The sequence below is a fragment of the Rhinoderma darwinii genome, chromosome 1 (genome assembly GCF_050947455.1).
Source record: "Rhinoderma darwinii isolate aRhiDar2 chromosome 1, aRhiDar2.hap1, whole genome shotgun sequence".
Classification (NCBI taxonomy): Eukaryota; Metazoa; Chordata; class Amphibia; order Anura; family Rhinodermatidae; genus Rhinoderma; species Rhinoderma darwinii.
This window is the reverse complement of record NC_134687.1, coordinates 83,543,872-83,567,350: the sequence shown is the minus strand read 5'-3', so window position 1 is coordinate 83,567,350 and position 23,479 is coordinate 83,543,872. Positions and strand designations below refer to the sequence as shown.

Sequence of the window (23,479 nt, the reverse complement as noted above, 5' to 3'; positions counted from 1 at the left end):
GTTCTAAGCCTTGTAACGTCCAAGAAAAATAAAAAAATGTTCAAAAAACGATGCCAATCTAAAGTAGACATATGGGAAATGTGAACTAGTAACTATTTTGAGTGGTATAACCGTCTGTTTTACAAGCAGATGCATTTAAATTCAGAAAAATGCAATTTTTTCAAAATTTTCTCTACATTTTGCAATTTTTCACCAATAAACACTGAATATATCGACCAAATTTTACCACGAACATGAAGCCCAATGTGTCACGAGAAAACAATCTCAGAATCGCTTGGGTAGGTTTAAGCATTCCGACGTTATTACCACATAAAGTGAAATATGTCAGATTTGAAAAATGGGCTCTGAGCCTTAAGGCCAAAACTAGGCTGCGTCCTTAAGGGGTTAAAGGCATGTAGATTTCTGTATGTCTGATACATAGGCATGACCCTAGGAGGCAGAGAATATTTGACAGTAAAGGAGAGAAGGTTGTAGTCAGAGAGTGGGAGAGGAGAGTTAATAAAGTCAGAAACTGAGCAAAGACGGAAGAAGACCAAGTCAAGTGAATGCCTGTCTTCATGTGTAGGAGCGTTAGTAAGTTGTGACAGACCTAGGGGGGAGGTTAAAGATAGAAACCTGGAGGCAGATGAGGATATTGGGTTGTCAATGGGGATGTTGAAGTCACCCATGATGAGAGTTGGTGTTTCAGAGGATAGAAATTGTGGAAGCCAGGCAGCAAAATGATCCAAGAATTGGCGGGGTGAGTCCGGGGGGCGGTAGACAACTGCCACTCTGAGGGAAAAAGGGTGAAAGAGTCTGAGGGTGTGGACTTAAAAGGAAGGGAATGTGAGGGGGAATGACCTGTAAAGTACAGTGTGGGGAGAGAAGTATGCCTACTCCTCCACCCGGCCTGTTCTCAGGTCTGGGGGCATGAGAGAACTGGAGACCACCATAAGATAGAGCAGCAGGGGAAGCTGTGTCAGACAGGTGTAGCCATGTTTCTGTAAGAGCCAGGAGGTTGAGAGAGTTAGAAAGGAATAAGTCATGGATAAAGGTGAGCTTGTTGCCCACGGACCGAGAATTCCAGAGCGCACAGTTAAAAGAGACAGGAGAAGACATACAAGAAATGTTGAAGAGATTTGCAGGGTTTCTATGTGTGGCAGGTAAGTGGTTGAGCTTGGCAGAAGAAAAGGGAGGACCAGGGTTGGGAGAGATGTCCCCTGCAGCTAGTACCAGGAGAATGGAAAGAGACAGCAGATGGTTCAGTGATTTATGAGAGCGACCTTTGTGTTGAGCAGTGGGATGAGATGGGTTAAGGTGATTCAGCAAAGTGAATAGTGCATGGGAGCTGTACATGGGCGAGGGAAGGAGAGAGGGACTTATGTGGACTGAATTTTCTAAAGGGTGAAATCAGCGGTAGACTTGTAAACCAACAACAGCTACAATCATGAGTGAGGCAGTAAACATGTTGCGATGGTTTGCTTGTATGAAACAGATAAAAATTCTATAGTATTATTTATAATGTATGTAAGTTTGTTTGCTTAGTCCACACAGCTTACCTGTCACTTACCCTGTCTAACTGTCATGTATAACTGCCAGGACACTTTGCCAATATGACACTTAGCAGAGATGACTTCTGCATGAGTGCCTTCCCCTTGTGCTACATCTAAATTTATAGGGGAGTAGATGCTCAGATCTTGGCCTAATTAAGCTCGTTCAGCTGTTTGGGTTCATCTTTGCCCTTCTTACCATCATTTTTACTGTACGCGGTGGCAGTATGCTTATGTGACCTTTTCCCAGCGCATTTTTAACTGTTTCATGATTTTCTAGCTTACTGGTAATTTCAACTTGACTACAATATTTTTTTAACCTTTTCCTAATATGCGCAGATCCACAACCTTCTGTCTTTCAACAATAGAGTTCCTAGAGAATGAGAGCATTAAAAAAAACAAACTGATATTTTACATAAAGATGAACAAGGTTTTATTTCAAATATTCTTTAGCGGTGCCAATAATTTTGACCCAAATTTTTTTTAAAGAAAAAAATGAATCAACCCTCTTGTAGGAATGATGTATGTTATACTGTATAAATGGGATGCATTTCTCCTAACATTTTTGAGGAACATTTATGTCTGTACATTGGTCACATTTTCTGATTTTTTCAGGCCTTGGAAGAGTGTCTCCTAGAACAGCTGAGATTGAAAGCCCAAGTGAGACATCTTGAGCACCAAACAAAATTGCAACAAATAAAAATTGAGAATCTGTTGCAAGAAAAGGAACTTCAGTTTATGGACCGAGGTGATGAGATGGTAGTTATTAATCTAGGAGAGAAAAGAACATATGCAGGTAAGACTCTTATTTAACCGCAAATTAAAATATGAAAAAATGTGCTCTTTTATTATAATATTATTTGTTTTATTTATTGTATTATATTTACTGAATTTATATTACTTTGACCAACAAAATACAGTCCTACTTAATTTTTGGGGCCTCAAAGACCTCAACTATGACATCCATATGCACTAATAGGGCATATTGACAGGAATTATCTATTTGGCCAGGCACTTAAAGCCACGCACTCCCTCGTAATGAAATAATCTACCCAATGATTATTTAAGTTGATTAGAAAAAAATGTGCTTAGAAATAATATATGACGACAATGCAGACATATATTCTATATACATAGTGGGAGCCTTTTAACGAGCACAAGGGAAAAGTGGAGTAGCTACCAAAGCTACCATTCAGGTTTCTGCTTTCAATCTTAGAAGGAACTTTGGGAAATGAGAGCTGGAATCTGATTTGTTGCTGTGGACAATTTCTCTAATTATTCCTTGAATTAGTTTGTATAAATCTCCCCCAGTATATAAGTAAGTGAAATGTCATTTAATTAAAATCAGTGCCTACTTGCTGCTTTTTTAACAGACTGTGGAGAAATTTACAATGATGGAAATAAACGAAGTGGATTCTATAAAATTCAACCCCGGATGAGCAATACTTCATTTTCTGTATTTTGTGACATGTCTGAGGGAGGGGGATGGACAGTCGTTCAGAGACGCTCTGATGGAAGTCAGGACTTTTATAGGTAATGCTTAAATTATTTTCATTTTATCTTTTTATATTAGAAATTAAGTTTTTACAAAATACTGTTAATTAAAAGGATTATATGTCAAATTCTGTGCTTTTTTATACCATAGCATTCTGAACATCCCCAAAAAAATACAAAATGTTATTGTATTCCTTTTTACCCCTTTGCTCATTTGGAGGTTAAGGCATTTGGACATACTGGGATTACCCTCAGAAATGTGGTTGCGATTGACAGCCGCAGTCCAGAGGTTATTTCCAAGATCAGAGATAACTCTTTGGATGCTGCGATCAGTAATAACCATGGCACCTATGGGGAATAATGATAGAGCAGGTGCTCCGTTGGTTTTATATGGACAGCCCAGGACCTAACCAAGGCCCTCTGGGCTGTCGAATGACAATGCTTGTTCGGGCATGCTAAAGTAGAAAAGAATTAGCTTTTTTTTTTTAAACTATAAATATTTCTATAATTGTAACAACTTGCACAATAAGGGTATGTTCACACGAGGTCATTACGTCCGTAATTGACGGACGTATTTCGGCCGCAAGTACCGGACCGAACACAGTGCAGGGAGCCGGGCTCCTAGCATCATAGTTATGTACGACACTAGGAGTCCCTGCCTCGCTGCCGGACAACTGTCTCGTACTGAAAACATGCACTGTGTTCGGTCCGGTACTTGCGGCCGAAATACGTCCGTCAATTACGGAGGTAATGACCTCGTGTGAACATACCCTAAAGTTAACATGTTATTTATAGTGCATGATCAGTGGTGGATCAACCTCTTGGACCCTCACTGATCTTGAGAACAAACCATTGCTCCCAGCCACCTCCAGGGAACTACAGCACTGCTCCATTCAAGTGAATTAGACGCCCCACTGTTCAGATAGTGATGGCATATCCTAGATGTATCCCAACATTTTCTGGGATAGGAATAACCATTCAAGAGGTTAAACATATATCCTATATTCTTTGCATAACAAAAAGGATGATGTTAAAGTGTTTTCCCACCATGAAAAGTAATGGCATCTCGATATGATACGTGACTATTTTTGGAATGGCAGGGGACCAAGAGCTGGAAACCACCGCTTTCCTTGGAATGAAGGGGCTTCAGCGCTAGTTAAATGCTATGTAAACCTTTAAATGTGAATTTTATATATATATATATATATATATATATATATATATATATATATATATGTCAGTCAGTGTGTTTGGTGCAACTTTAGTTTTTATTGAAAATTATTTTTACTTTTTGAGATACAGCTGCTCTCTATTCTCTATACCGAGCAGCTGTATGTTTCGCTAAGACACGGAATCCATCAGTCCCGTGGACCTGATGGCTCCAGTGTCAGCGGGTCCACGCCGGATCCACCTGTAATTGATCACATCTGAGTTATGAACTAATTTGAAAGTAGCACCAAACACACTGAATTACATTTTTATTAAAAAAAACAAAAAGCTTTCAATGGTTTACATAGCCTTTAAGTACTGCACCTAATTCACAATTTATCTCTGAATAGCCTGGCCACGAGCAGTGCAGGAGACTTGGGTGGAGCTGTGTTCTAGTTCCCTGCACAGTGGGTGGTCGCAGTGGCGTACCTCCAATGGAGGAAGACCATGCAACTGCTATGGGGCCCAGGGAGCGTGGGGCAGATGGCCCCCTACCTGACGGAACCGCATCTCCAACTCTTCCTTTTGCTGCTGACTGGAGGCTACAATATACCGGACCCTCCTCTCTGTTTCAGCCGGGGGGGGGGGGGGGGTGGTGTGTGTGTGTGTGTGTGTGTGTGTTTTTTAATGGGGGCCTTGGAGGGATCTGATACTGCAACAAAATTGGATAATAAAAACTATTCCATTATATACTGATTACTTTAGTTACAATACATTTTTTTTGAGGGGGACAGTGGGCAATTCTAACTTTTGCTATTGGGGCCCTATGATATCTATGTATGCCCCTGGTTGGTCGGGAGCGTCGCTGTGCAGGTGACATGCCTCAGTCCCTTTATTCTCAGGATCGGCAAGGGCCCCCCCAGAGGTCGGACTCCTACCAATCAGAATGTTATGGCTAATCCTGTTGATATACAAAACATGTTAGAAAACCATTTCATTTTAAAAGGATAGTGTAAAAAAAAATAATCAAACCTATATAAAATATATACTGTAGAATACAAATGTATATAAAACGTAATTCAAATAATGTCTCTAATAATTCATTGTGCATGTTTTTTTGAGGAACTGGACTGACTACAAACAAGGATTTGGTGATTTCACTACAGCAATGGGAGAATACTGGCTTGGAAATGACAAATTGCACTACCTGACATTACAAGGTATATTAGTTTTAGAATATAACACTGAATATTCTATATGTAATGTAGTACATTTGTGAACTTGGTAATTATATACATTGGGGCAGACATACTAATGCGGTCTAAGATTTAGACCCGGCAGTCAGAAGATGTATCACAGTCGAGCACGCTGTATGATAAATTTGGCGCATCTTGCTAGACATGTTAGACACTTTTATCTTCTTTATACCACCTCTTGTTTGGCATAGTTTATGATTTTTTTGTACCAAATTTTTGCACATTTTATGCCCTGCCCCTTTTCACTAAGCCACAGCCCCTTTTCTATACATTTCCGAAAAGTATCAAGACACAAGCACTTTAGTAAATCTGCCCTAGTGTGTTATTTGGATTCTTTCATCTATGGGAATTATGGCTCATGCACATGTACGTATTCGGGCTCCTTATAAGTTGTACTAGCCGTAATGCGATACCAAAATTCTTCTATGGGGTCTTACTACCCGATTTTGGAGTCCTAGTGTGATCTTATTGTGAAAGCATTGCTCATTGCTTCTAGGAAATATTAATGCCATATTACTGTGCCATACAGAGCACCATATGTCGGCAAATGGTGTAGTATGGAGTCGCAGAGACTCTATGTTCCCCCATACAACCTTCTGCATACAGCCCTACCATGAACACGAGGTCTAAATTGTCATTAATTGGTCTTTCCAATTCAGTTTGTTGCATGCAGAGGCAAACATGATGCGTTGACAGATTAAACTTCGGTCTGTTCATACACAGAATGCAGTAAGCCATAAACAATCGCAATAGAGCAATTTTAAATAACATTAAAATGTGCTATTTATGCAATTAACTAACGTGATATATTTGACTCCAAATTGGAGCTTCACTTTAATAGTTCAGCCTTGGGAGACAAATATTTATATATTGTCGCGAAGTATGTAAGTTGATTTAAATTCAGACAGAGGAATGCGAGATATTCTTTTTATTAATATGCCCTAACATTTCCCATCGTTTGCTGTGAGATGTGACTGGGACATAAAGCAAAGTCGAGGTCTGGAAGCAGAAAAGGAAAATTAAATCTCACACATGAGTAATTCATGATTTTAGAGTGACCATAATAAAATAGCCATCTCCTTCTGTAATACCAGAAAATCTTTCGACTTTACTAACAAAATGCAGCCCATAATTTCTTTTTTATATCTACATGGTGGTTGAAAACTCAGACAAAGATCCAAAATTTGCGTTTTACCAGCTTTGCACCTCTGCTGGTGCATGGATGACAGATGATCTGAGTCAGCAATGTGTATAAGGTTATACTGTTCATCTTGTATCTTCCCATTGAGCATGAAATAGGTTAATAAATCTGTAGCCAATACTCAGCAGAAATTGCTTTAAGGCTTCCTTCACACGTACACTTTTTGTGTGACCTTTTTAGGTCTAAAAACACGTTTAAAAAAAGGCAAGTTTTTCCCTTAAAGGGTTTTTTTATGCCATTTTTGGTGGCGTTTTATAAACAAATTAGTATTGTTTTACTACCTGCGTTTTTTAGGTGTCGTTTTTTACATTGTAAAAAATGTGATTCAAACATCGCCCGATGCAAAGATTTCTCTTTGCAATACACTGGATATAATAAATACTAAGAACAAACAGCAGATCAAGAGTAGGTAAACGGAGCAGGTGAAAATTAAAAAGTTAGAGTCCTCACAACTTTAAGAAATTAGTCTATATACATATATACTTCACTGCTCAGACGCTGTCTTGACATGAGACTCAGCTGGGTCTGTGTGCACACTGGGAAACTGGACATTTGTCTCAATGAAGTAGATGTAGCAGATAGCAAACAGCTCTGTGTGTACAATCTTCTGCAGAAGGTATTCTGAGCCAAATGGTTCTACCTCCAACCACGTGTGCAGAGTGGAAAAATGGCCCTATTTCGGGCTAATAGAAAATTGGGATAGCGCAGCATTGCCACACACTATTTGAAAGCAAAACGGTACTTTATTATACCCACAATAAGGCCTTATTCAGACGAACCTATTATATGTACGTGTACTGTCTGTTAAAAAAAACCGACAGAATACGGACCTATGCAATTCAATGGGGCTATTCACACGTCAGTGTTTTTTTGCACAGCATGTGCCCGTTGCGTGAAACTCACTGCATGTTCTATTTTGGTCCGTTTTTGCGGACTACGTCGCCCATTGGAGTCATTGGGTGCGTCAAAAACACGGACAGCACATGGACGACATCTGTCGTCAGTTACGTCTGGCGCAACCTGCTGCACCTGAGGTCATCTACCACATCTGGTGCAACCTGCTGCACCTGCTGTCATCCGCAACATCTGGCTCAACCTGCCACATCCACCTCCATCTGTGTTAAAGCCCCTGCCAATTGTCTGGACTATCTCAGGTACTTCCGTACTACGTACTTCATGTATATATTTAACCTAGAAGAAGAAGATGCTGAGAAACAAGGAAATATGCAAAAATAGAAAAATACTTTATTGAAATTACATGATGACATACAATAAATAAAAGAATCCATAAACCAACAGGTTAAAAAAGGACAATGGGCCATGCATCTCACAGATAAGCAAATAGTGCAAAAATCGTGCCGATGGCACACCTTCCAATGAGTATAGCTATTAACCTTTAGTGAAGGCCGAATATATATATATATATATATATATATATATATATATATATATATATATATATATATATATATATATATATATATATATATATATATAAAAACAATGTGCTACATAAGCATATTTAATATAAGGTGATAGTAGAAGTAAATGATAAAGTCCGTATAAACATAAGGGAAGGCAATAGTACACAAGAGAGTGCTAAAGCAAGTTACAGGGATATAACGTACCCATGGTAGATGCAAAGGTAGAGAGCACAGCGAACGTCCGCCCCAACACGCGTTTCGGCGCTAATTCCTTAGTCTGAGGGTACTTCTTGTATAGACTTGTGTATTGACTGTGACTTGGCCAGCTGCCTCTCCGCTACGTCGGAGCGGCCTAGTGGGTCCACATACCCCTAGATCGTGATAGAATGGAATGTGATTCAACAGTGATGGCTCCCATACTGGAGACAGGAGCCTAGGAGACAGAACAGGATGCTCTTTTTTCTACTGTACAGTTATGAACAGACTGCAGCATGGACCACAGTCAGTCAAGCTGCTAATAAGAAGCAGAATCCACTAAACAAATACAGGAAAAATTATTATTCTGCAAAGTCCTGCACTGTTGTTGTTTTACTATATAAATGGAGTTACACTTTTCGGTTTTATTCTTGGTGTTGGGGATGAAGGGGAAGTAAGTGGTGCTATTCTGTGATGTGGGAATGTGGACACTAAATAGGAACCAGATACACTATTTATCTGGGCAAATAATGACAGTGGCACTATGTGGGCAAAATGTGACCTTATGTGGGTGCAGTTTGGCTTTATATGGGCACTGTATGGCACTTTCTGGGCATCGTATCATGTACTGTGTATCTGAACAACGAATGGCACTAGCTTGACACTATGTACTATCTGTGCACTGTATTACGTAGATGGTTGCTTTATGGCACTGCCTGTGCACTGCAAAGCATTCTCTGGGCAATGTGTGTACTGTTTTTCTGAGCCCAGTATAGCACAGTTTATTCAGGAAACGTTATGGCAGTATGTTCATATATAAGTATAGTTTTTACTATAGTGTGGCCAAAGTTTGAAACATTTTCAGTGGCAGGCATTGCTATCCCTCTTCACAGCAATTCACTTGTATTTGTAATTTACTTTATACTGATAATCCCAATCACATCAAGAACAAATAACTGACTTGATTTGTAATTGTAGTCCAAAGATTTTATACTGTGTAAAATTTTATGAAAAAATCCAAAGCAGAATATTCATAAATTAGTAGTTAGAACATTATGTATTTACACAGGAGATTTTTGTTGTTCATGCAATTGTTTTTAGAAGACCCTGTATTCCGACTTTTATGTTATTTGCAGCATGCCCTAGATGTGGCATTTATGTTGGTTTCTCTCTTTTGACTGTATTGGCTAAAAACCACACAAGAATGGCAGAAAAAAAGATATGTCAAACAAACATTATTGCAGAATAAGGTGTTAACAAATTTGTACAAGCAGAAAAAGCTTTGTGACATATGGATTTTAAATGATCATTTACTTTTTTTGTTTTTTTTTTCTTCCTCTATTAGATGACTATACACTCAGAATAGACCTTTTGGATTTTGAAGGACAAAGGAGATATGCTGATTATAAAAGCTTCAGAGTTAATGATGAAGAGGTAGTGCACCCATGGAGCAAGTTCACACTTGATGTTCTGACGTTTGTTGTAAAGTATCATTCTATAAAAATGAACAGGATTTTAAATAAAAAAAATCTGTTTCCATATTGAACAATTGTTTATTACAGCCTGAAAGAACGATTCAAATACTGATGCTTTATTAATGTTTAAATTCTAAAAACTGGCTCTCAAGCCCAATATATCTTGAGTACAGGCACAAGCAAGCAGTCACAGATATGAGAGGTATCAGTAAGTATTTCTCTGAAACCCTTGCCACAAATTATCTAATCCAACGCGTTTCAGTACCCCCAATTCATGGGGTATGTCATCAGGGATTAACTTAAATTGATATTATAGCCGGTGGCACTGTTACGTGATTTTTAAAGAGGCTCTGTCACCAGATTTTGCAACCCCTATCTCCTATTGCAGCAGATCGGCGCTGCAATGTAGATAAGAGTAATGTTTTGGTTTTTTTAAAACAAGCATTTTCGGCCAAGTTATGACCATTTTTATATTTATGCAAATGAGGCTTTCTAAAGTACAACTGGGCGTGTTTAAAGTAAAAGTATAATTGGGCGTGTATTATTACATCTGGGCGTTTTTACTTCTTTTACTAGCTGGGCGTTAGGAATGGGAGTGTATGATGCTGACGAATCAGCATCATCCACTTCTCTTCGTTAACACCCAGCTTCTGGCAGTGCACAGACACACAGCGTGTCCTCGCGAGATCACGCTGTGACGTCACTAACTTCCTGCCCCAGGTCCTGCATCGTGTCGGACCAGCGAGGACACATCGGCACCAGAGGCTACAGTTGATTCTGCAGCAGCATCAGCGTTTGCAGGTAAGTAGCTACATCGACTTACCTGCAAACGCTGATGCTGCTGCAGAATCAAATGTAGCCTCTGGTGCCGATGTGTCCTCGCTGGTCCGACACGATGCAGGACCTGGGGCAGGAAGTGAGTGACGTCACAGCGTGATCTCTCGAGAACACGCTGTGTCTGTGCACTGCCAGAAGCTGGGTGTTAACGAAGAGAAGTGGATGATGCTGATTCGTCAGCATCATACACTCCCATTCACAACGCCCAGCTAGTAAAAGAAGTAAAAACGCCCAGATGTACGCACATAATACACGCCCAGTTGTACTTTTACTTTAAACACACCCAGTTGTACTTTAGAAAGACTCATTTGCATAAATATAAAAATGGTCATAACTTGGCCAAAAATGCTCGTTTTTAAAAAAAACAAAACTTTACTCTTATCTACATTGCAGTGCCGATCTGCTGCAATAGGAGATAGGGGTTGCAAAATCTGGTGACAGAGCCTCTTTAAAGTCTCCCAGCGTGTACACAGCACTAATGTACTGGCCGAATTGGGGGTACTGAAACGCGTTAGATTAGATCATTTGTGCCAAGGGTTTCAGAGAAAGTTTATACACCGTGTTCCAAATTATTATGCACATTGGATTTAAGTGTCATAAACATTTAATTATTAGTTTTTCAATGAAACTCATGGATGGTATTGTGTCTTAGGGCTCTTTGGATCATTGTAATCAATCTCAGACACCTGTGATAATTAGTTTGCCAGGTGTGCCCAATCAAATGAAAACTACCTAAGAAGGCCGTTGCCCATTATTAAGCAGGCCACAGGTTTCAAGCAATATGGGAAAGAAAAAGGATCTCTCTGCTGCCAAAAAGCGTGAAATAGTGCAATACCTTGGACAAGGTATGAAAACATTGGATATTTCAAGAGTACTTAAGCGTGATCATCGTACTGTGAAAAGATTTGTGGCTGATTCAGATCACAGATGGGTTCGTTCAGATAAAGGCATAATGAGCAAGGTTTCTGCCAGACAAATTAATAGGATTAGGAGAGCAGCTGCTAAAATGCCATTGCAAAGCAGCAAACAGGTATTTGAAGCCGCTGGTGCCTCTGGAGTCCCGCGATCCTTAAGGTGTAGGATCCTCTAGAGGTTTGCAAGTGTGCATAAAGCTATTATTCGGCCCCCCCTAAACAATGCTCACAAGCAGAAACGGTTGCAGTGGGCTCAGAAATACATGAAGATTTTCAAACCGTGTTGTTTACTGATGAGTGCCGTGCAACTCTGGATGGTCCAGATGGATGGAGTAGTCAATGGTTGGTGAATGGCCACCATGTCCCAACAAGGCTGCGACGTCAGTAAGGAGGTAGCGGAGTCATGTTTTGGGCTGGAATCATGGGGAGAGAGCTGGTAGGCCCCTTTAGGGTCCCTGATGGTGTGAAAATGACCTCTGCAAAGTACGTAGAGTTTACAACTGACCACTTTCTTCCGTGGTACAAAAAGAAGAACCGTGCCTTCCATAGCAAAATTATCTTCATGCATGACAATGCACCATCTCATGCTGCAAAGAATACCTCTGTGTCATTGGCTGCTATGGGCATAAAAGGAGAGAAACTCATGGTGTGGCCCCCATGTTCATCCTGACCTCAACCCTATTGAGAACCTTTGGAGCATCCTCAAGCAAAATATCTATGAGGGTGGGAGGCAGTTCACATCAAAACAGAAGCACTGGGAGGTTATTCTGACATCCTGCAAAGATATTCAAGCAGGAACTCTCCAAATACTCCCAAATTCAATGGATGCAAGAATTGTGAAGGTGATATAAAAAAAGGGGTCCTATGTTAACATGTAACTTGGCCTGCTAAGTTTTTTTGGATTGAAAGAGCTTTTGATTTCTGTAAATATGACCTCCTGATGCTGCAAATTCAACAAATTACCATTTTAGTTCTCTTTACAACCGTTAAAATGTTTTGATCTCTGTTGTGCATAATAATGTGAAGCAGTGCATTTTGAGTTTTTTTACTTCTAAAAAAAAATCTGTTATCATTAGGAGATTTGTTCAATCAAATTCGCATTATACTCCAACGGTTGATGGCTTGAAGATTATACTGACTGTCATTTGCATCGACTATTTAGGAAAATCAGCGAAAAATTACATTTGCATAATAATTTGGAATGCGGTGTACAAGAAGGGGAGGGTATGATCAGTGGGTGGACACATGTCCTAATACGTACTGATACCTCTCATATCTCTGACCGCTTGCTTGTGCCTGTACTTAGGATATATTGGGCTTGAGAGCCAGTTTTTAGAATTTAAACATTAATAAAGCATCAGTATTTTAATCGTTCTTTCAGGCTGTAATAAACTCTTAATCACATCAACGAAACTACTTCAAAATCAAATACAGTGAATACATACTGTACAATTGCCCAGAAACACTTCCCTTTTGGGGTATATTGCCTTATTTGCAAAATTCGGAAAATCTGCCATATTGAGTTCACTGGGGAGGTAAAAGCCGAGACAAATAGAAAATGTTGCATTTTTTGCAGTATATTGTTTGCTTCAAAGAATAACTGCGTATGATCATTTAGGTTATGTTCACATTGGTTTCCGGTATTTTTAATTGCATAAGTCAAGGAAATGCATCAGGATTCATTGCTGTCTTTTTGAAAATGGATCTGTAATAACTGTCATGGCTCCGTTAATAATAGAAGCCATGCGTGAACTAGTGTTAATACAGCCTAAATAGATCCTATTAGTTTCTATAGGAATGAAACTGATGCAAAAGTACTAATGATCAGGTTGAGGTCAATAAGTGACGGATTAAAAAAACGGATCAGTTTGTAGTCGGTGTTTCAATCAGCCTAAATAAGGGAAGCAAAAGCATGTTATCCGTCTTAGCCAATTTGAGACTAAAGGCGGCCATACATATTAGATGAATGTTGGCAAAACCTGCTGATTTCAGCAGGACCAGCCGATTATGTAATGTGTATAGAGGTGTCCAAACTCTCCCCCGATGGTAGATAATAGGGGAGAGGAGGATCCGGGCTTTTGGATTTTAACATGACTGATCGTATTATTTGTAAGGAAATATTCCCTTCTCTCTATTGAGAACACATGCATGCTCGGCGTATGCAGAGGCGTAACTTGAAGCTCCTGGGCCCCAATGCAAAATCTATAACAGGGCCCCCACCTACTATATATCACTTATAATACTGGTGTCTTCTTATGCGGCTGAGGGGCCTGGGTACGACTGTTTCCTCTGCACCCCTATAGCTACTCCCCTGCGTGTATGGAGGGATCAGGATGAATTGCTGTCGGCCAACAGCTATCTAAAGTGTATGATCAGCTTTAGTATACTACGGGAGTTCTGAGGCCTATTTAAGAAGGACCTGCCCCTATGACCGATAATAGTGACAGTTTTTAAGCAGCAGCATGACATGTCACTACAACAGTTATAAATCTTCCCACAGAGTAACATACAAGACTGAAAAAATTTGCACTTTTATTGCACAGATATTCTAATTTTTACTGGGAGCTGCAATACAGGGTCATAGGGCACACTGACTAGGGTGTAGTATGTCAGAAATATCTAATAAAAAATTATTGAAGAAATTATTTTATCCAGTTCTTTCTTCATACCCCTTCTATTAACCCTAGAGTGCTTACCAAATAAGTTGTGGAGATTACTCGGGTACCGCTGGAGACTCTCTGACTGGAGGCTTTAACCCAGAAGTCCAATGGTGGGCAAACCACAATGGTATGAAGTTTAGCACATGGGATCGGGACAATGACAACTATGAAGAGAATTGTGCGGTGGACGACAAAGGTGGATGGTGGTATAACAGGTAACATCTATGCACTAAAAGAAAGGAGTTTTTTATCAGTGGGAAATGTGAAAGGCCCAATTGTTTATTGATGGTGCATTCCATCTCAATGCCAAGGATTATTCTGCCAGTACCCACAGCCCATAATTGCAAAAGATAGGAAGGAACCTGCTGGTTAAAAAAAACCTTGGTTACAGCATCTTGTCCAAGTGCAGTCTCATTATTTAGATTTATCTTCATTGCTAGAAGTTGCAGACTTCTTCCTTGTCTTCGCACAAGGCAAATTTATTGCAAAAATGTCAGGAAATGTAAAATCTGTTCAAAACATCTGAATGGGTTGTTTCTGCAGCATGATTTCTACAGCCTCATTTAGATGAATGGGACAGTCGCTGAAATTTATGATCTATGATCTCCACTAGTAGTGGATTAGAAGTGATACTGTAGATATCATTAAATTGTATTATTTGTATTATGTATCTTTCATTGCCACTGTATTTATTTTCTTCTGTGATACTTCCACCAGGTGTCACTCTACCAACCTAAATGGCTTGTACTACAAGGGACCCTACACGTCTAATACAGATGACGGGATTGTTTGGTACACATGGCACGGATGGTGGTATTCCATGAAATATGTCGCTATGAAGATTAGATCCGCAAATTTTGAGCCAAACCTTGTTTAAATTGTTTCTCTGTTATTTCCATAGACATGCGCAGCAGCAAAGCTATGTAGTTAAGCCTTTGTAGAGATTTATGCATTCCTTTACCACAGGTATATCCATTGTTATTCAGAGGTCATTAATGTGTAGCTCTAATATTAACTATCTTCTGGTATGTCTCTAGAGCTGGCCATACACATCAGATGAATGTCGGTGGGATGGATCCTTCAACAGTCTGATATGTATGAGAGCAGCTACAATAGCATTCATGTCCTGGGGGAACAAAGGATAAGGCATGTTTACCTCCAATTTGCCCCCCACAAGGATTGGACATGTTGAATTTCGGAGGCGTCTGGCAGTAGATTGTACCCTTCTTCCTATGACAGTAACAAGCATGCTCAACGGAACCGAAAATACATGTTTATGGGGGTGATATAGCGGCCAGCTGAAAAATAGCTGTCTTCTGTGTATTGCTAGCTAAGGCATGTGGGAAGAATAGCATCGATGGGAATCTTTGAGCTGTGACTTCAGCTCATACCCGCAAGCTTTTTTGACAGCAGCTACATTGATTTCAATTAAACTGTAACGTGCAAGCTAGGCTTTCTATTTAAATGATCGGATGCCACTAAAGCTATCTTCTGACATGTCTCATTGATATATTAACAGTTAGTTAAAATTAGAGATAAACTTTAAGGCTAGAGAAGGGGTGGGACGAGGGTTGGCAGAGTAGGCAGTCATCTAGGGCACCATTGAGGCCGGGGCGTAATTTTCGAGTTAACCGCTCCTACAAAAATCCTACAATTTTACTCTGATTAGTTGCACTACCAAATGTCACCTTGCAGACCAAACCTAAACGTGACTTATTAACTATAAAATCTGCAGACAAAAAAAGCACATTTATATATTCAAATTAAGTGGAAAGTGGTGTAAAAGATAGTGACACGCGACATATTCATTAAAAAAAAGTTCAACATTTTTAATTTCTTTCTGCAACATCTACAACACATTTGAAAAAAGATGCATCACAATGTCAATTCAAATAAAAGGAGAAAGTCAATAGGGGACGGTTCAGTCTGGGATAATATAGCATAAAAAAAACCTTGGATGTGACCATGCCGTTCTATCCATATTTAAATTTATGTTTTTTTGGTTCTTTTTAGATCAGAGGCCAAATTCACAAAAATGAATGTGTGTGACTTTAGCCATAGTAATATCGTCACAGTGTGCCTGTTCTTGTTGCTAGAAATCTTGCACACTCAGTGTCTGCTTGGGGTTCCTTAGGCCCACCAGAGTGAATGACTCTGAGGGTCATCCTCTATCTATAAAGAACATGTCCATGTCCATTCATTGTACACACAGGACATATAATCAATAAGGTCTAATAGGTTATTTGTGAATCAACCCATAAGCAGTCAATCTTAGTGGTAAGTGATTGGTTTCAAATGGGGTTGTGTGTTGGGGCTCTTTATTGTATTAGAGCTTGTGTCCACCAGAGGATCCTCTGGTACTCACGTAGGGAAGTACAACCTTGGGCACACAGTTAGGGCTTATTCAGACGAACGTTGCGTTTTTGCGCGCGCAAAAAACGTGGCGTTTTGCACGCGCAAAAACCACTTGACAGCTGCGTGTGTCACCCGTGTATGATGCGCGGCTGCGTGATTTTCGCGCAGCCGCCATCATAGAGATGAGTCTAGTCGACGTCAGTCACTGTCCAGGGTGCTGAAAGAGTTAACTGATCGGCAGTTAACTCTTTCAGCACCCTCGACAGTGAATGCCGATCACAATATCGAGAAGCCTGTTAAAAAAAAAGAAAAAGTTCGTACTTACCGAGAACTTCCCTCCCGGCCGTTGCCTTGGTGACGCGTCCTTGGTGACGCGCCTCTCTTGACATCTGGCCCCACCTCCCTGGATGACGCTGCAGTCGATGTGACCGCTGCAGCCTGTGATTGGCTGGAGCTGTCACTTGGACTGAATTGTCATCCCGGGAGGTCAGACTGGAGGAAGAAGCCGGGAGTTATTGGTAAGTCAGAACTTCTTTTTTTTTTTTACACGTTCATGTATATTGGGATCGGAAGTCACTGTCCAGGGTGCTGAAACAGTTAACTCTTTCAGCACCCTGGACAGTGACTATGTCCTGACGTCGCGTACCGGAATTTTTTTTGCCGGGTTCGGCCAAAACGAGTTCTGCCGAACTCGGTGAAGTTCGGTTCGGTTGTCCGGGTTCGCTCATCTCAAAGACACCCCGTTTGGATGTTTGTAAACAGAAAAGCACGTGGTGCTTTTCTGTTTACATTCATCCATTTGACAGCTGGTGCGCGAAACAGGCAGTTCACACGGAAGTGCTTCAGTGCGATCTGCGTGGTTTTCACGCACCCATTGACTTCAATGGGTGCGTGATGCACGAAATCCGCGGAGATATTGACCATGTCGCGCTTTTTGCGCAGCGGACAAACGCTGCGCAAAAAGCACGGACTGTCTGTACTGCCCCATAGACTTGTATTGGTCTGTGCGTGACGCGTGAAAACCACGCGGCCCGCACGGACCCAATACACGTTCGTGTGAATCCACCCTTAACTCCAACTGGTAATGTACAGCAAGGAACAATCATACTGTCAAGAGTTTGCTAAGGAGGCTGAGAGGATAGGTGCACGAAGACGGAGGCAGAAGACACTAATTCAGTCATGAGCATAGTTGCAAACCCACCGTGAATTATACATGGAAATTAGATGATAGGAGTTCTGTATTATTAAACATAGGGACTCATATATCAATGTGACACAGACAAATTTGCCATATTTAATCCATTTTCTGAATGTCAAGAGTGCATTTCCTGTGTGAAGCCGTGTGCTTCTTCAAGAAATAAACATCTGCATTTACACCTATTAGATCTTTTATTAATATGTGGAATTGCACAAGTATTGGGTTACAGGGATATTATTAAATGATGTTTGTGTAATGTACGGCCTGGGTGGTGCAAGGCCAAAGTGCAGGGTAGTTGCGGAAAAGATGGTATGGAGACCAGGATTGATGGCAAAACAGTCTTTTACTCAGGGTGGTGTTGACTTACACGCTACCCACAGCAGGCAAAACACAACCCTTCTCAGCAGTCTGTCAGCAATGTTACAACTTGTGGTTCAAACAGGCAGTGATAGCGGGCTCACCACTCAGTAGGACAGACTTACGGGCACTCCCTGATACAGGTTACGCCCTCTTTCAAAATTGTGGCTGCTACATGGCTTAATGGCTTGCGGTGAGACTCTAGCCTATCCCTCCACCACTCACGTTGTCTCCATCTAGGTAGGCTCCTGCCCATCACCAGTGGACCACACTTGTGGAGAGGCTCCTGCCTGTCACCTGCCAATGTACCTCTACTAGGAGAGAGGAAAAGGCACATGTACAAAATTGCGCACACCCAAAATAATAAGAAAGGGATGCGTGAAAACAGGACTGAACAGACCAAACTTTATTATACACTACATACAAAATATAAAACCATTTAAAAAACAGAAAGAATCAGCAAACCTGAAAAGTAGAAACAGGAAGCAAACCACAGACAGAAATCTCAAATAGGATTCCAAATTGGACAATATGAGCCAATATCAAAAGAATACAATACAATAGCCGTATAAATGTATTATGTGCAACTAGTAAACCCGGAAGGTAGCCACATGCTGAACCACACAGGAATATAAAGTGCAAGAGTGCAAGATAATATCTATACCCCAATGAGGGGACACTATAGCAACATAAACATGAATATATATATATACACTACAGTTCAAAAATTTAGGGTCACTTAGAAATTTCCTTATTTTTGCAAGAAAAGCACAGTTTTTTTCAATGAAGATAACATTAAATTAATCAGAAATACACTCTATACATTGTTAATGTGCTAAATGACTATTCTACCTGCAAACGTCTGGTTTTTAATGCAATATCTACATAGGTGTATAGAGGCCCATTTCCAGCAACCATCACTCCAGTGTTCTAATGGTACATTGTGTTTGCTAACTGTGTTAGAAGGCTAATGGATGATTAGAAAACACTTGAAAACCCTTGTGCAATTATGTTAGCACCGCTGTAAACAGTTTTGCTGTTTAGAGGAGCTATAAAACTGACCTTCCTTTGAGCTAGTTGAGAATCTGGAGCATTACATTTGTGGGTTCGATTAAACTCTCAAAATGGCTAGAAAAAGAGAGCTTTCATGTGAAACTCGACAGTCTATTCTTGTTCTTAGAAATGAAGGCTATTCCATGCGAGAAATTGCCAAGAAACGGAAGATTTCCTACAACGGTGTGTACTACTCCCTTCAGAGGACAGCACAAACAGGCTCTAACCAGAGTAAAAAGAGAAGTGGGAGGCCCCGCTGCACAATTGAGCAACAAGACAAGTACATTAGAGTCTCTAGTTTGAAAAATAGACGCCTCACAGGTCCTCAACTGGCAGCTTCATTAAATAGTCCCCGCAAAACGCCAGTGTCAACGTCTACAGTGAAGAGGCAACACCGGGATGCAGAACAACTGAGAAGATGCTGGAAGAGTGCCTGACGCCATCTGTCAAGCATAGTGGAGGTAATGTGATGGTCTGGGCTTGCTTTGGTGCTGGTAGAGTGGGAGATTTATACAAGGTAAAAGGGATTTTGAATAAGGAAGGCTATCACTCCATTTTGCAACGCCATGCCATACTCTGTGGACAGCGCTTGATTGGAGCCAATTTCATCCTATAACAGGACAATGACCCAAAGCACACCTCCAAATTATGCAAGAACTATTTAGGGAAGAAGCAGGCAGCTGGTATTCTATCTGTAATGGAGTGGCCAGCGCAGTCACCAGATCTCAACCCCATAGAGCTGTTGTGGGAGCAGCTTGACCGTATGGTACGCAAGAAGTGCCCATCAAGCCAATCCAACTTGTGGGAGGGGCTTCTGGAAGCATGGGGTGAAATTTCTCCCGATTACCTCAGCAAATTAACAGCTAGAATCAGGGGCGTAGCTAGAGGCTCATGGGCCCCGATGCAAAAATTCTTACTGGGCCCCCCCCGCAAACTTCTCATGGCCGACGGTCCGCAGCTTTCAGCTGCATCGCTGGGTCTCCTAAGTGACCCAACAATGCAGCACTAGCAGCCGGGGGCGTCACGAAGGCTGGGTTCACACACACTATTTACGGTCGTAATTCGGGCGTTTTAGCATTGAATTACGTCCGAAAATGCGGCTCAAAAGCGTCGGCAAACATCTGCCCATTCATTTGAATGGGTCTTACGATGTTCTGTGCCGACGGTCATTTTTTTTACGCGCCGCTGTCAAAAGGCGGCGCGTAAAAAAGACGCCCGCGTCAAAAAAGTGCCTGTCACTTCTTCAGACGTAAATAGAGCCGTTTTCCATGGACTCCATGGAAAACCAGCTTCAATTACTTCCGTAATGGAAGCAGCAAAAGACGCCTGCACATGCCATTACGGCTGAAATTACGGTGCTGTTTTCTCCTGAAAACAGCACCGTCATTTCAGCCATAACAGACGCTGCCGTGTGAACATACCCTCAGGGCTTAAAATGTCAGGGAAATAGCTCCAATACATATGTGTCCGCCCCAAAAAAAGTGTGTATATGAGACAGCATAGCATATCTATAGCACTACGACCCTATAAACTATGGATAGGATTAGATACATTGGCTCAGCAGACAGTATCACACATGATAGGATTAGATAGTGGCTCAGAAGGCAGTATCACACATGATAGGATTAGATACAGTGGCCCAGCAGACAGTATCACACATGATAGGATTAGATACAGTGGCTCAGCAGACAGTACCACACATGATAGGATTAGATACAGTGGCTCAGAAGGCAGTATCACACATGATAGGATTAGATACAGTGGCCCAGCAGACAGTATCACACATGATAGGATTAGATACAGTGGCTCAGCAGACAGTACCACACATGATAGGATTAGATACAGTGGCTCAGAAGGCAGTATCACACATGATAGGATTAGATACAGTGGCTCAGCAGACAGTATCACACATGATCGGATTAGATATAGGGCCCAGAAGACAGTATCACACAAGATACGATTAGATACAGGGCCCAGCAGACAGTATCACACATGATTGGATTAGATACACAGCTCAGCAGACTGTATCACACATGATAGTATTAGATACAGGGCCCAGCTCGCTGACATTGCAGCTCCAGCGCTGGACCCAGGAAAGGTAAGAATAATAATTTTGCTTCTTTATGTGTTACTGATTATTTTTGTGGTTTTTTACAGGTTCGGTTGTTGGACTTCGGATACGAGGACTTCAATGACGGCGTTTTTTTTATTCTCAATAAAATGGTTAATGAGGGTTGTTTTTTTATTTCAATAAAATATTTTTTCTATGTGCTTGTATCTTTTTAAACTTTATTATCACCGCCTTCGTAATGGCCGCCGGCTGATTGACAACCTCCATTACTAAGGCGGGGCTTAATGTTAGCCGGTGCAGAGGCTACACTAACCCCCATTATTACCCCGGTACCCACCGCCACCAGGAGTACTGGGAAGAGCCGGGTACGAACCAGTACCCGACCATCTGTAGTGACGGGCAGGCACCGGGGTGGCCGCAGGCTGGTAGTATTAGGCTGGGGAAGGCCAAAAACAGTGGCCCTTCCCACCCTTGTAATGCTTCCTGCTGCTGCTGTGTTGTATCTGGCTGGTTATGAAAATTGGGGGGGACCCGACATCGTTCTTTCCAATTTTTTTTTTTTTTTTAAATGACGTGGGGTCCCCCCCATTTTTCATAACCAGCCAGATACAATAAAGCAGCAGCAGCCTAGCATCACCAGGGTAGTAGGGGCCACTGTATCTGGCCTTTCCCCTCCTGATACCAGCCTGCGACCACCCCAGTGGCCGACCATCACTACAAATGGTCAAGTACTGGATCGTACCCGGCTCTTCCCAGCACCCCTGGGTGCCGGGGTAATAAAGGGGGTTAGTGTTAGCCTCTGCATCGGCTAACACTAAGCCCCGCCTTAGCAATGGATGCGGTCAATCAGCCGGCGGCCATTACTAAGGCGGTGATAATAAAGTTAAAAAAAAACCACAAAGACATAGAAAAAATATTTTATTGAAATAAAAAAATAAAAACACACAACCCTCATTAACCATTTTATTAATAAAAAAAAAAAGCTGTCATCGAAGTAGTCCTGGAATCCGCTGTAGTCCAACGACCGAACCTGTAAGAAAACACACAAAAAATGATTAGTAACACGTGTTAGGGTATGTGCACACACACTAATTACGTCCGTAATTGACGGACGTATTTCGGCCGCAAGTACCGGACCGAACACAGTGCAGGGAGCCGGGCTCCTAGCATCATACTTATGTACGATGCTAGCAGGACAACTGTCCCGTACTGAAAACATGATTACACTACGGGACAGTTGTCCTGCAGCGAGGCAGGGACTCCTAGCGTCGTACATAAGTATGATGCTAGGAGCCCAGCTCCCTGCAGTGTGTTCGGTCCGGGACTTGCGGCCGAAATACGTCCGTCAATTACGGACGTAATTAGTGTCTGTGCACATACCCTAAGGCTTAGATACAGGGCCCATGTGTGATACTGTCTGTGGGACCCTGTATCTAAGCCTACCACAACGTAGGCTTAGATACAGGGTCCAGCAGACAGTAATCTTATACAGTATAAGATTACTGTGTGCTGGGGCCCTGTATCTAAACCTAGTGTGGTAGGCTTAGATACAGGGCCCAGCAGACAGGATCACACATGGGCCATGTATCTAAGCCTACCATGTGATTGGCTTAGATAAAGGGCCCAGCAGACAGGATCACACAATCTGTGATCCTGTCTCATGGGCCCCCTAAGCCTGCTACATCGTAGGCTTAGGGGTTGTGCAGTCCCTAAACATTGATGGCCTATCCACAGGATAGGCCATCAATAGCTGATGTGTCGCCCGGGACCCGCAAATCAGCTGTTTTGAAGGGGACGCAGCACTCGTACGAGAGCTGCTTCCCCTTCATTTCACTACTCGCTCACACTGTGAATCGCCGACACCGATTCACAGTGTGACCGGAATGAAGTGACAGGAATGAAGGGGAGCAGCTCTCGTACGAGTGCTGCGGCCCCTTCAAAACAGCTGATTGGCGGGTCCCGGGAGTCAGACCCCGCCAGTCAGGGCTAAGCTTACCTTCCTCTTCGGCCGCGGCGGGAGTTCTGTAGTCTCGATGCTGTGCGCGGCGGCATAGCGCTGTGACGTCATGCGCTGCGCACAGCGCTTGACGTCAGGACCTCCGCTGCGATCCGGAACCAGGAAGGTAAGTAAAGTATGTTACTATAGTAACAGGGGCCCGCGGCCCGAGTTACTATAGTAACTTTTTATTGATGTGGTGCGGGGGCCGTGGGCCCCCCTGGCTTCGGGGCCCGGTCGCAATTGCGACCGCTGCGACCCCTATAGCTACGCCAGTGGCTAGAATGCCAAAGGTCTGCAATGCTGTAATTGCTG

At 41.9% G+C, this 23,479-nt stretch overlaps 1 protein-coding gene across 2 annotated transcripts in view; it reads left to right on the top strand.

Moving 5' to 3' along the window:
* FGL1 (fibrinogen like 1) overlaps window positions 1–17,869 on the top strand; it is a 79,980-nt gene extending 62,111 nt beyond the window's left edge. For both annotated transcript variants that reach the window (XM_075860146.1, XM_075860147.1), the window contains exons 4-9: window positions 2,145–2,325; window positions 2,903–3,062; window positions 5,295–5,392; window positions 9,594–9,682; window positions 14,162–14,349; window positions 14,852–17,869. In XM_075860146.1, coding sequence (XP_075716261.1) covers window positions 2,145–2,325; window positions 2,903–3,062; window positions 5,295–5,392; window positions 9,594–9,682; window positions 14,162–14,349; window positions 14,852–15,011 — 876 coding nt within the window. In that variant the 3' untranslated portion in view covers window positions 15,012–17,869. The remainder of the gene's footprint in view (window positions 1–2,144; window positions 2,326–2,902; window positions 3,063–5,294; window positions 5,393–9,593; window positions 9,683–14,161; window positions 14,350–14,851) is intronic.
* Window positions 17,870–23,479: the final 5,610 nt, after the last annotated feature.